General features: G+C 34.8%; 1 protein-coding gene, 1 long non-coding RNA gene and 1 pseudogene across 4 annotated transcripts; 1 reads left to right on the plus strand and 2 right to left on the minus strand.

The window, feature by feature from the left end:
* Positions 1-6,707: 6,707 nt before the first annotated feature.
* LOC104742108 (uncharacterized) lies at positions 6,708-8,431 on the minus strand. Its single transcript, XM_010463078.3, has 3 exons — positions 8,120-8,431; positions 7,008-8,034; positions 6,708-6,928 (listed from the first exon to the last, which is right to left on the minus strand). The coding sequence occupies exons 1-3, from the start codon at positions 8,357-8,359 to the stop codon at positions 6,876-6,878; spliced, it is 1,320 nt and encodes a 439-aa protein (XP_010461380.3). The 5' UTR covers positions 8,360-8,431; the 3' UTR covers positions 6,708-6,875.
* A 111-nt stretch (positions 8,432-8,542) lies between these two features.
* Positions 8,543-9,706, minus strand: LOC147928560 (uncharacterized; annotated as a pseudogene).
* A 1,650-nt stretch (positions 9,707-11,356) lies between these two features.
* On the plus strand, positions 11,357-12,724 carry LOC104742109 (uncharacterized). Of its 3 annotated transcripts, none has more exons than XR_015580551.1 (3): positions 11,357-11,746; positions 11,950-12,130; positions 12,233-12,724. It is a non-coding gene; the product is annotated as an uncharacterized LOC104742109 (long non-coding RNA). The 3 variants fall into 3 exon arrangements; XR_015580549.1 differs by having other exon boundaries at positions 11,359-11,848; XR_015580550.1 differs by having other exon boundaries at positions 11,359-11,844.
* Positions 12,725-13,355: the final 631 nt, after the last annotated feature.

The following is a 13,355-nucleotide window of genomic DNA, read 5'->3' on the forward strand; positions in this document are numbered from 1 at the left end:
TGCACAGGGCATTAAGGTCGACGAAGAGAAAGTAAAGGCAATTCGAGAGTGGCCTAGTCCAAAAAAGGTTGGTGAAGTCAGGAGTTTCCATGGTCTTGCCGGCTTCCACCGGAGATTTCTGAAGGATTTCAGCACCATTGTTGCTCCTCCCACAGAGGTTATCAAGAAATATGTTGGATTTAAATGGGAGACAGCCCAAGAAGAAGCATTTCAACTCTTGAAACAAAAACTAACTTCTACACCTCTTCTTTCTTTACCAGATTTTAAGAAAAGTTTTGAAATTAAATGTGATGCTTCTGGTGTAGGAATTGGAGAGGTGTTGATGCAAGAGAAGAGACCAATTGCTTATTTCAGTGAGAAACTTGGAGGAGCAATCCTGAATTATCCAACTTATGACAAGGACTTGTATGCCTTAGTTAGAGCTCTACAAACTTGTCAACACTATCTTTGGCTGAAAGAGTTTGTGATTCACACAGATCATGAGTCTCTAAAGCAGTATGAGAAGCAAGCAAACAAAGGAAGACGACAGCTGGTTTTTGAAGTGGGAGATCTAGTATGGATACACTTGAGAAAGGAACGTTTCCCAACTGAAAGAGAGTCTAAACTAATGCCAAGGGTCGATGGTCCATAGTCTTGACGAAAATCAGTAACAATACTTACAAGCTTGATTTGCAAGGTAAGTGAGTTCCATTTTTAATGTTTCTGATTTGGCTCCAGTTGTTGCAGATGGTCCCGATTTGAGGACAAATCCTTTTGAAGAGTAGGGGCATGTTATGATAATGGGAAGCAATGAGGATGATCAAGTGGAAGCTGAGCTTGTTCCTGAGGATGCTATGCTTGTACCCGTTGGACCAATGACAAGGGTAAGGACCAAACAGCTTGCTGAAGCTAGTCAGTTGATATTTGAAGATATTTGGAGCAAAGAGAACATGGAAAATTATATTGGGGATGATATCTATCAAGTCCAGTCCACTTTGAGCCTAATACAAGCCTAAGATAGCCCAAAATAATCACTTTATTTTGTGGTCTAAGAAGAGTGATGAAAATAAGAGATACATGCACCAAAAGTCACTTTGGAGGAAGGAAACATGCACCAAGAGTTGGATCTTCATTCAACTTAGTATCTTTAATGTTTTTAGTTTCAAGAATAATCAATACTTGGCTTTGTGACCAAGTTTTCTATCTCTTTATAAACACATGTAATCTCATTTGAGAAATCATTCAATCAAGAAATCTTTAATCTTTTATTTGAGAGTGGAAAACTCCTTTGTTCCTTTTGGAACTTGTTCTTTCTCCTTGGTGGGTTACATCAAAGAGTTCTCCTTGGTGGGTTACATCAAAGAGTTTTCGGTATATCAAGTGATTCCGCCGCACTTGACGTTGCCATTCATTAGCTGAGGATTGAAGAGTCGTTAGAAGAGAGTCTAGGGCACAAGGATTTTCGGGATTCGTCTCACGCCTTGTCATCTGTCTCCGCGAAGCTTCTATCTAAAGTTCCACTGCCTTGCTTTGTTTGGTTTGTTTTAAGAGAGTTTGGGGCATAAGGATTTTCGAGTTTATCTCACGCCTTATCATCCAGCTTTGCGAGCCATCGGAGTTCTAGGATTATCAGTCTACCTACCTTAGAGCGTTGATTCCTTGGGAGGTTTACATCACCAGTCAAGTAAAAGTTGTGTCCCATGTACACAAAATAATGAGCTAACGGTGCCTTCATGTCATGATGCACCTTTATAATAACTCCATTAACAACATATATATATATATATATATATTAATTATACCACACAAACATTTTTTGAAGAAAAGAAAAATCCCTAAAAAAAAAGTTCAAAACTTTGTACGAGGCCAGGCAAGGGAAGAGGAGAGTTGGGATCGCTGAAGAGGTAGCGATAAAAGGCGTTGATATCAAAAAGTCTGTGGTGATGAAAAACGTTGTGGTGTTTGACGTTGTGGAAGATATCCTGCACGTAGTCCAACCCTGTGTGTCGTTCTCCTTGGAAGCTCTTCGGAAGACATCTTGCCGTTTCTTGAGTAAGCTTCGAAGAGTCTCTTGATGCTTACTGGTTGCTGCCTCGTTTTCTCTTTGAAGCTTCTGCTGCAGCAGAAGCACACTTTGAAACTCTCCGACATCTTTGCTATTATTTTTGTTAATTCTGAGAAACATGTACACACACATAGTTAGCTTACGTATATGATATATGCTGTAAAAGTGATGAAGAATATATGCTCGTGTTATCATCTCAAGGAACGTGTCTCGCCCTTCCAGTTAATTCTCGTCGAAGGTGACTTTTTATGGATTGTTTTTTTGTTATGAAATCCTTTAAAATCATACCTCAAAAGCTAGGATTTTGTTACTCATATTTGTCAACTAAAAAAACAAAAAAAGTCTTGTAAAATCATTCAAAGTAGCATTTTTAAAAAAGTTGTAATATTTTGAATAACATTAGATTTCAAGTAAGTTTTATAAATCCATGATTGAATAACAAGAGATTTTAAATTATTTTAAATGATTTTACATAAATTTCAAATTGAATAACATTGGATTTTAAAAGATTTTTTAGAATCATCAATTAAATAACAAGTGATTTAAAGAACACTCTAGAATCTTCTAAAATATAAGTTGAATACCCCCCTCTTATATTTTAGATCTAGATTTGTGGATTACGTTGTCATGAGATCTTCAATCCAGATCTTTAATCGAGTAAAAACGTAGACAAATCGTGACAAATAAGGATGGTGAAATCGATTAACACAGTCGGAGGCTTGGCCGGTCAGAGTCATCACGAATTAACGAATCCAGATCTAGTTATTAGCCATCGGAGAGAGACGAGAAAGAGAGAGACGTCAAACTCACAGACAACTTTTTCTCTCCTTCTATAAAAATTATTAGCCAACCAAATGATGCCACATCACAGGTTCTTAAGAGTTCTTAAAACTCTCATTTTTAAGAACATGTTTCTCAACTGTACTGTTTTGATTTATTTTTAATACATTTTGTTTAAAAACCCTCCTAAAAGACATCATTGGAGGTGGTCTAAATCAACGGAATATATGATCGATCAATCAAAAAGTTTTTTATGTAGAAACTTCTTCCTCTTCTTTTCTCTTCGCTCTAACTCTTCTTCGATTCTCCCTCTATTTATGTTGATTACGTTAAGCCTCATTCATCACTACACATGCTTTGGGCCTAATTTCATTGGTAAATACAGTTTCTAGGCCATACCAATATGCAACAAATCTTCTTAGTCAGTCTCCAAGATCAAAATCTGCTTACATAATTAGGGTTATTGCTTTAATTTTTGGCCATGAAATATTGTTTTACTAAATAGATTAAAAAAAAAAATCAATAGATACTCGAAGTCCAATAAGATTTGGTTTTGATTAATAGCATATTTAAAGAGAGTTGGAGATTCAACCGCTCATTTCGTTACCAACGAAATAAGCAATTGAAATAGATAGATGAAACGAACGTGTAGGATATACAGTTAAAAGAGGCGGTTAGATGTTTAAATGAGGTGGTTGGCAACCGCTCAATAATATGTGAGTTTATAAGGACCCAAATTATAAAACAGACAGTTGGAAATTTTATAATTATTTAATATTTTCTATTTTATTTTGTTTTTTAAAAATCCACTTGTAATATTCTCTTAAATAGTTTTAAAAATGAAACTGAAAATTTTTTATGTTGTTTTTTTTTGACAACAAAGTACAAAATTGGCGTAATCGAGCCAATTGGAAGGAAAATCGTTCACATAAGTAACTAAATGCGAGTCAACACGAGCACGACGTGGCAGCTTATCCGCTTTACCATTCTCCAATCGGGGAACTAAGACTAATGAAAATGAGAGAAACTCATCCTTGTCTTCTTCTATCTCATCCAAGTAAGTCTTGAAAGCAGGCCATTTGGAAGGCAAAGACACCATCTTCACCAAATCGGTACAGTCAGTAAGAAAAACAATATTCTGATTATCTGCGCCAATCAAACACCGCATTGCCCAGACTACAGCTTCAACATCGGCATAGAGTGGGGAAAGGCTTCAACCGCATAGTTGCTTTTCTATAATAACAATTTTATTATTAAACTGTTTTTTACGAATCATAATTATTATTTAACCGCTTGTTTTAACTCAACCACATTTTATTTTTCATCTTTTATAACCATTTTTGTTTAACCGCCTTTCCTATAATTGTTAAACAAATTAACTGCTTCATTTAAACGATGTAACCAATCGAACCTTTTGTCATTTTGATTAACCGTCTTTTGCAACCCGTAAAACACTTTATCTAATAGTATTCATGAAACATTGTTAAGCTTAATTTTACAAATCAAATGTTATGCGTCATCGTCGAGAGAACTTATATTGATGTTAAAATAAAAAACTGTGTTTTTAATTGAAGCTACAAACCAAGATACATTTTCGAATCACATAATCAAATTTTTATATTAGAACCCTGGGATTGCATGTGTTGTGACTTGTGATGTCAACACCGTGGAGCCGTATTTGACAACGAAATTGTAACAAAAATGTTTTGCTATCAAAATCACAAAATTTATGTTTTGGGGCTAACTCGAACATTCAAGAACATCTCTTTGTAAAATAACCTCTTGGTCGGAAGCTTATATGACTTGTTTCCTTTGGGCAGCAGAAAGTATGGTTAGCCACAAGTTGAGTCGGATCATCTTTGCTCTTGAAGACTCTCCATTGGTCAAGGCTATCAATAGACCGAAAGCTTGGCCTTCTTTTAGGTTTCAGGTCTCTGAAATGAAGAAAGATTTATCCCCTCTTTTGTTTTGGAATGTGATCTTGGAATATCGATCAACTAACAGAGGGCCTTATCTCATTGCACAAAGTGTAACCAAATCAGATCGATGTCACTCTTATGTCCAAGCGGGCTACCTTTGCTGGCTTAAAGACATCTTTGTTAGTGAGATGTTGCCTCCCTCTTCTTAGTTTATAAACCCGGACCTAGGGATCTCAAGTTTTTTTGTATAGCTTTTAGGCTTAGCATAGGTGTAAGCTTTGTATAGTACTCTACTACATTATAATCAATATATATCTTTCAGATGAAAAAAAAACAATAAAACTCTTAAATGACATCTTTTGAAAAAAGAAGTAAAAGACAAAAATTCTAATGTATGTGAGAATTTTTGTCTTTTACTTCTTTTTTCAAAAAATGTCATTTAAGAGTTTTATTGTTTTTTACAAACATATCATTCTATGTTTTTAATGTAAATTTACACTAAATTTACTAATTTTAACTTTAACTTAAAACTAGTTATTCATTGAATTTATATTATTAATTTACACATTTGATATTTTTAATGATCAATAATGTGTTCAAATGGCATTTTTTGTGAAATAGAGAGTATATATATTTGTATTAAATTTCCAACAATTGACGTGTAATTCTACACAACTATAGGTCCATCACATTAACTTTCAGGAATTTATTATTTCAAGATGAAGAATTGACAAGTAGCCTTTTTGTGTTTATTTTTGTTTATTATATATGTAGTATAAATTAAGAATTTAAGATGAAGAATTGACAAGTAGCCTTTTTGTGTTTATTTTTGTTTATTATATATGTAGTATAAATTAAGAATTTAAGATGCAGCATTTTTTTCCTATTTAATTATGAAAAATTGGAACCTGTTGCTCTTTTTTCCCTATATGTAGTATTAGTTGTTTAGTTTCGTAGAAAACGAAGGCGTGGCGTTGGAATGATATAGATCAGATGGGGAAAAGGGTATATTTCTACCCGTACTATTTGTAAAGTGTATATTTCTACCTGAACAAAAGAGAAGTGTATTATCCAACCTGAACTCTAATAAAATTCAAAATTACTACCCAGACTTTGAAGCGTTATCGATAATACTACATTGACACAAACACTGTTAGTCAACTGTTAAATATGAGTGATTCATATGACACATAAGCAATGATGTGGCAAGAGTTTTTGGAATGAAACTCAAAACGACGTCGTTTTGATTTGGGGAAAAAACTTCAATTAGGGTTCTTTTTTTTTTGATTTCACGATTTGTTTCTCTCTTTCTCTTTCTCTTTCTCTGCGAAGGCGTTTATGCTTCTCAATTTCGAAGAAATCAAATGGATAATCAAAGAAGAGGTTTCCCCAAGAGATGTCAATGTGGAGAACCTGTTGTTTTGAAGACATCGACAACTGCTAAAAATCCTGGAAGATTGTTTCATGGGTGTCCGTTTGGAAGGGATGGGGTAAGTGTGATTCTCTCAATTTTGTTGTATAGTTTGGCTGTGTCTGCAATTAAAAGTCTGTAAATGTCATAGAATTGGTATCATACATTTAAATGGACCGATACGTCTATGGTAGAAGAGATCGAGGACTTGATTGAGAAAGTGGAGAACATTGATGGAGCTGCAATGACATTGTAGAAGGGCGTCAATGCTTGTGAATCTCAGATTGATACTCTCGCCATGGAGACTCGTGTGCATTTGGGTGTGGTTGAGAAGGAGGTCAAAGAGATGAAAATGCAACTAAGAAGCTTGAAGAACATTGTTGGCTTTGTTATGGTTATGGTTTTGTTTTTCATGTGTATGTATTGAATATGTGAGTTAAAAAGTGGTTGTATGAGAGTAACTAGTTTGGATGTTTAGAGAAAAATATGGCTTGTAAGACTGTTTGTTTGTATGAAAGGTAATGGAAAAAGAACAAGACATATGACATTGCTCAAACCCAATCCAACTGTGATAGAATCCAAAATAGACCGAGACATTTAGTTGTGGTACATGTCACAAAACAGACCATGAAATCAAAAGACATTGTGTTGTTACATGTCCCCAAAAACAGACCATGACATCAAAAAGAGAAAAAGAAATAGTCCTAAACCGCTTCATACTTCAAGCTTCCAAACCCACAAATGTCATGCTTGATCCTAAGTTCTCCAAAGTTCCTGTCAGAAAAACAAAAAAATCTAACATTACAACACAACATAATCTGAATAATTAAGATGAGAATAAGAAGATTGAAACCTGAAAATGTGTCTTGTGTTGGTTGACTTGGTCCTCCTCCATCTGCCGATGGTTTAGTCTTCTTCTTCTTCTTAGGTGGCATAGACTTCTCCACTTCCATATTTGGACATTTAGCTGCATTGTGTCCAGTTAAACTGCAACGACGACAATGCATGATTCTCCTCTCTCTACTAGCCTTTTTCTTTTTTGGAGACTCATTCTTCCCTTTCTTCCTTTTTGGCTTTGGCTTTCTTCCTTTTCTGTTTTCAAGTTCTTCAACCAGATTTGGAGGTGGCAATATCACAGAACCGGAGTTATCCCAGAAACACATTCCATTTACTGGCCGAATTGAGTCCCTATAAATTTGTTGTTGCCTTCCATTGAGAAGCCAACTAGAGATGTAATCTTCATGATTTAGCTTCTTTTCTGCGATGATGTGTAATGCATGCCTACATGGAACTCCACTCATTTCCCATCTCCTGCATGCACATGTCTTCATTCTAATGTTCACAGAGTAAGATGTACCTGACTCACGGACTTCATTTCTACTGTCTGATCCAGGGATAACCTTGCAGAACTTAAGCCTTTTCTGCTCCAACGCTATCATTTCTTTTATTCTAGGAGGTACTCTGCTTAGATCCTTGTCAGCTTTTGTCTTCCTCATATCAATACGCACCATGGTTCTTCTCCTTATCGTCTCCAACATCTCTACCATTGGCATATACCTTGCAGGATCTATTGCATTGTTGAAAGATTCAGAGATGTTGTTATGAACATCTACGCAGGAGGATGTTGGCGTGCAAAAAGCAAGGCTGCAATTCTTTGGGTTCTTCTCCATCATGGCTTCATAAACACGCATATCATAGCTCTTTACCAATTCCAAATTTGCTTCGTACTCTTTCGTGGTATAACTTTCCGCTACTTGCCAAAAGAGCTTTTTCATGTCACCTTGATGGGGAAATATCTTCTTTAGGTTCCCATAGATGTGTCTAGCACACATTCTATGTTCAACATAAGGTAACTCTCTTTCCACTGCATTCAATAAACCCTGTAAAAGCAAAACAAAGATATATTAGTTAAACCATACATGTCATTTTACATGTTCTAAAGCCTAGTACGGGTTGGAGATATACCTTTTGCCTATCAGATATGATAGTAAACCCTTGACCCTCCTGTAGATTAAAATCAACCTTCAACTTTTCTAGGAACCATACCCAATTTTCTTCATTTTCTATATCAACAACGGCCCAAGCCATGGGATACATTCCATTGTTAGCATCCCTCCCCACAGCAGCCAATAATTGTCCCTTTAGTGTGCATTTCATAAAACAACCATCCACTCCAAAGATAGGACAACACCACATAGACCACATCTTTCGAATGGCAGCAAAACACACATAGAATCTATGGAAGATCTCTAATCCATCATCATCAAGCACTGTGTCTAGCACTACTGTTGACTCAGGGTTAGATCTAGCAAAATATCAAAATGAAAACCTAGTTAACAGATTGGAAAACAATTGTTAAATTTAAAATTTCAGTAATGAAAGAAGAACTTAATGAAGAAGTGCTAAGCGGTAATCTTTCAGCCTAGAAAATTGCTCCTTGTGCTCACGGTCGATGATCTCTACAGCTTTTTTCTTAGCATTTTTACATTTGTCTATGCTTACTATCAGATTTTAGTTCTTCTCAATCTCTTGTTGCATCCATTTTGGTCCATAATCAGGATCAGTTCTGATATCATCCAAAAACATCTTGCAAATCATAGGTGCTTTCAATATCTTACAATAGTTATCATTTGTGCAATTGTGCTGATCTTCAAAAGTTTTCACTTTCCACTTGCCAACGCACTCCTCATAAGAACAGTAGATATACCATGGACAAGGCTCTTTAGTCCCACACACAGCCGCTGACTTGTCTTTCCCCCATCTACTTATCTTTATATTACAACCCTCTTTTAATGCATAAGCTACTAAAGCTTCTCTGAACTCCTCTAGACTATCAAATACTGTTCTATCTCTAGCTGACCACTACCTCGTTTGTATCTAACCAAATGCTCCTCTTCTTCTTCACCATCAGAGTTAGGAGGCGTGTTATGATAATCGAAATCCTCATCCTCATCAACAAAAGAAGCCACATTTCTTTCAACCCGGATCTCTTCTTCACATGGCTCAGATGACTCGATATCATTAGGATGCTCTGTTGAGTTCACCAAAAAAACATTCATCACTCCAGTCCATCTGCCCGCATCACACATCCTCTTAAAACTCAAATCCGCAGACCTCAATCTCTTTCTTTCATTATGCTCTTCAAAAGGGTAGTTATACCACATGTTTTGGCCATATAATCCCTCCCCCAACTCCGCCGACAACTTGATGAAAAACTCTTCTGGTTTACATTCTATAGCTATGTCTTTACCATTGAGATAAGCAACATCTCCTACATGATTCTTCACCCAATACCCTCCAAAATTCACAAGGAATGTCACATGATCCGGATTGCTGTCAACAAAAAAAATTATACAAAGTTTCAAACACTCAAGCATTTAATCAAACACTTAGTGTGCAGTAAACAAATACGACTCTTTAAACATAAAACTTCAAATTATTGTCTCCAAATATCTACATTATGCAACTATTAAACAAAAACAAGACAAAATACAATATTTAATACCAAAAATCGAAGCAATGTTTGTGATTTACGAACTAAAAATACCTCATTTTCGCTTATGTAGAAACGATTGTGGGTAATGCTAACAACTCCTTCGATTCACGCCTTGTTTCCTCTACACTTATCCCTCGCAATTAACTTCAATCCCCGTTCTCCATTTTCGCCTTCGCAGAGAAAGAGAAAGAGAAAGAGAGAAACGAATCGTGAAATCAAAAAAAAAAAGAACCCTAATTGAAGTTTTTTCCCCAAATCAAAACGACGTCGTTTTGAGTTTCATTCCAAAAACTTTTGTCACATCATTGCTTATGTGTCATATGAATCACTCATATTTAAAAGTTGACTAACAATGTTTGTGTCAATGTAGTATTATCGATAACGCTTCAAAGTCTAGGTAGTAATTTTGAATTTTATTAGAGTTCAGGTTAGATAATACACTTCTCTTTTGTTCAGATAGAAATATACACTTTACAAATAGTATCGGTAGAAATATACCATTTTTCCTAGATGAGATGAGTAATCATCATTACTTTGAGTGGGTCGTGAAAAGCTTGATTTATTAATACTGCAGATGTGAATGTGTTATATATTATTTTTGCCAAAAAAGTTAACACTTTCTTTTCGAGCACACTGGTGTTATTTTGGCACTTGTTAGAATAAGTCCTTCAAAGCCAAAACCTTTTTCTTAATTTAAATAGGGGCTCCGTATTTGGAATCAGATTTAATTTTAAGGTTAAAGAAATAAGTACCACACTGTATACACTATACTCTATGTTCTTTTCTACAAAATATTGTGAATGTGAATTTGTTAACTCTTGATGTAACATTTTAATGTGTAATAAAACTGAAAGAAATATGCATGTAGCATGTTCAACTTTCTAGATTGTTAAATCTTGTTTGGGTTCGATAGGCACATATCACAAAATGATAGTTGGTTATCGTTAATCTTGTTTGTTTTCGGCCATCTTTTAGGGGGAAAAACCTATGAATAAAACTATTAATTGTAATGTTTCATATATAAGTGATAATTGTATTTTTTGTACCTTTATTTGCATTTGAATGAAATTGTATACCCATATTCGATTTTCGAGAAACATAACGACTAAGGGTGCTGGAATTACAGTTGACTCCCTTACGACCAAACAAAAAACAGAAGCCGAAATGACAGATGTAACCCGGAAGAAATCTGCAATAGATTCATTTACGGGAGATTCCAATTGACGTCAACTAGAAGACATAAAAATATGTCTACTCCTTAATTATAGTTTAAATTTTAATTAAATAAATTATAAAAAATAATTTGATAAACCTATTGACCAAATAATAACGAGATAGACTTTCTGCAATGGAATAAAATAAATTTACCTATAAACGAGTCAAATTAAAGGAGGAAAAGCTGATTAGGTTAAAATTATTTGATTTAGGGTTTGCTTAATTAGACTTCATTGTAAACTATTGGTGGTTGACTTTGTTATGCCATCAACTATTAATATTATTCATGGACATTCGATCATAACCGAGAGAACCGAACCGATTAAACTAAGATGTTCGGTTTTTGGCAGCATCTGTGAGAGGATCAACAAACCGATAGGCAAAATTAATTTGGTAATTCGATTTCCTGTTCAGTTCGGTTTGACGGAACATATAACCGATCAGTTTTAATTAACCGAATTATATATACCTAACTTTCACTAACCTTAACCCTAATCACTTTCATTTCTTCCTCTTCCACTTTCTACATCTCTCTGGTGATAAAGTCATTTTGAAACTGAAAAAATCTGTCTCATCAAATCATCATCATAATCACCTTTCTTCTTCTTCCGTAAGCTACTCAATTTTCTTCCAACTATTTCTATCTCCTTCTCAGAGAAACAAAACAACTTAAACCCTCCAAAATCCAGAAACCTAGTCAAGCTTCCTCTCTTTCCCACTACCTCTCGTTCTATTATCCGGCATAAGAATCCTCCTTCAGATCTAGTCGTTCGTCCGTCATTGTCGTCTCCACTTCTTCAGATCTGATTCTCGCAGTTCTTCAAATCATTTATGTTCTTGCTTCTTCGATTTGTGTTTCATTTCTAAGATCTATCTAGAAGGTAAATGAGATGTTTTTAAGAACAATTTGTAGATCTAATTTTTATTTGCCTTTTCAACTTCCAGATCTGAACATTGACATTTCCATTCCACACTAGTAGTAGGTATCTTTGCTCAATGGTATACGATTCTCACTTTTCTTCAACTTTTTTGAATCTGATTTTGGTTCATGTGATTGGTCGTTTAATTGGCTTGGACGAGGAAGAAGGCGAGGTACCTTGAAGTTTTGTGGGAAAAAATGGATTTTTTTTTAAGTACTTCAAACTGGTGTTGTGAGCTCTGCTTCTGGTTCTGGTTATGCTGAGTTTGGAAACACAAAAGTCATTGTTTCAGTGAGCGTATTATTAGATAACACTTCTCCGTCAGTGTTCATTTTGATTTAAAAGGTATGTGAGATTTTGATTTAAAGATTAAATATTCAAAATAACAAATTTAATTGAGGTTGAGGTATACTGATTATGTTGTATTTTGTCGATTTATCTTTCCAGCATATCTTCAAAGCTTCAAGTTTATTAGCTTAGTAGAACCAGTCACGAGCTGCAAGTGCTTTTGTTAACGCCAAAGCCTGCATACTCTCTATAATTCTCTTTCGCCCCTTTTCTAATGTGACAACAGCTTGGTCTGATTTGGTTATGGGTTTTATGCAGAACGGTATGACACCATTGCAGAAGAAGTTACAAAGATCAGAAGTCCACTATGAATTTGTCGTAGAAAAAGTTTGAAGATATGAAGATATGTATTTGAGAGACGTATCTCTTTTTCCAAGCTTTTGTAATTTTTTTCATTCTTAACTGGGTTTTAATTTGGTAACTAAACGTTCGGTTCTCATAGTGAATGATGCAAATTAAGAAAGACAACGCCAAAGTGGCAAAGCCGTATTTGAGTTTTACACATTGTGAGTTCAAGGAATTTGTAAATCGTGTCACTTGCAGTTTATGCAAAATGTGAACAATCGTGTCAATTGCAGATACATTTATCAACACTCTGATTTATTTTTTTTTTTTGTTAAACTGAAAATAGATGCTTAACCAACAATAAGTTGAAATAGCCAGAAAAACCCTTATCGTGATGCATAAGGTAGACAAATAGAATCATACAACTAAACAACATGGATAGAGATGCTTGCAACACTGATTTTTAACACGTATTATACGCAGATGCAGTGGTTGTAACGAAATAAAATAGTAACAATTATTAAATAATCTCTGTGTGTGGATGTGCTCTATTTGTTAATTGTTATTGATGAACTCGCACCCCACCACACTAGTACATAATCTTTGGTCTCATTGCCATTAGTTCGGCGGAATCTAATGATTTTTTAAATCCATCCACTTGTATACTATATGATTTTATATCACACACAAAAGAAAATAAATGATTGTATAGAGCCTGCTTTTCTATTCAAAATTTGAAGCTCAAGTGTCACGAGAAAATAGTCAAATACCGAGTTTGTATTTGTACGCTAAATAATTATTGTTCATAATAAAATAGAAAAACATACGAGGATGGTTTGATTTCAATAAAGATTTTTTCAATTTTACAGATTTCACTGAGAATTCTAATACGTTGACTTTAAAATAAGTCTAAATTAATGATCTAACTGCCTAAGAA

The sequence above is a fragment of the Camelina sativa genome, chromosome 14, assembly GCF_030686135.1.
Source record: "Camelina sativa cultivar CO46 ecotype springtype chromosome 14, ASM3068613v1".
Taxonomy (NCBI): domain Eukaryota; kingdom Viridiplantae; phylum Streptophyta; class Magnoliopsida; order Brassicales; family Brassicaceae; genus Camelina; species Camelina sativa.

Coding starts and splice junctions, on each gene's coding strand:
- LOC104742108 (XM_010463078.3), bottom strand. CDS start 8,359: ATGTGGTCTATGTGGTGTTGTCCTATCTTTGGAGTGGATGGTTGTTTT. Junction 8,035..8,119: donor TCATATCTGATAGGCAAAAG/GTATATCTCCAA, acceptor TTGCTTTTACAG/GGTTTATTGAATGCAGTGGA. Junction 6,929..7,007: donor AACACAAGACACATTTTCAG/GTTTCAATCTTC, acceptor TTTTTCTGACAG/GAACTTTGGAGAACTTAGGA.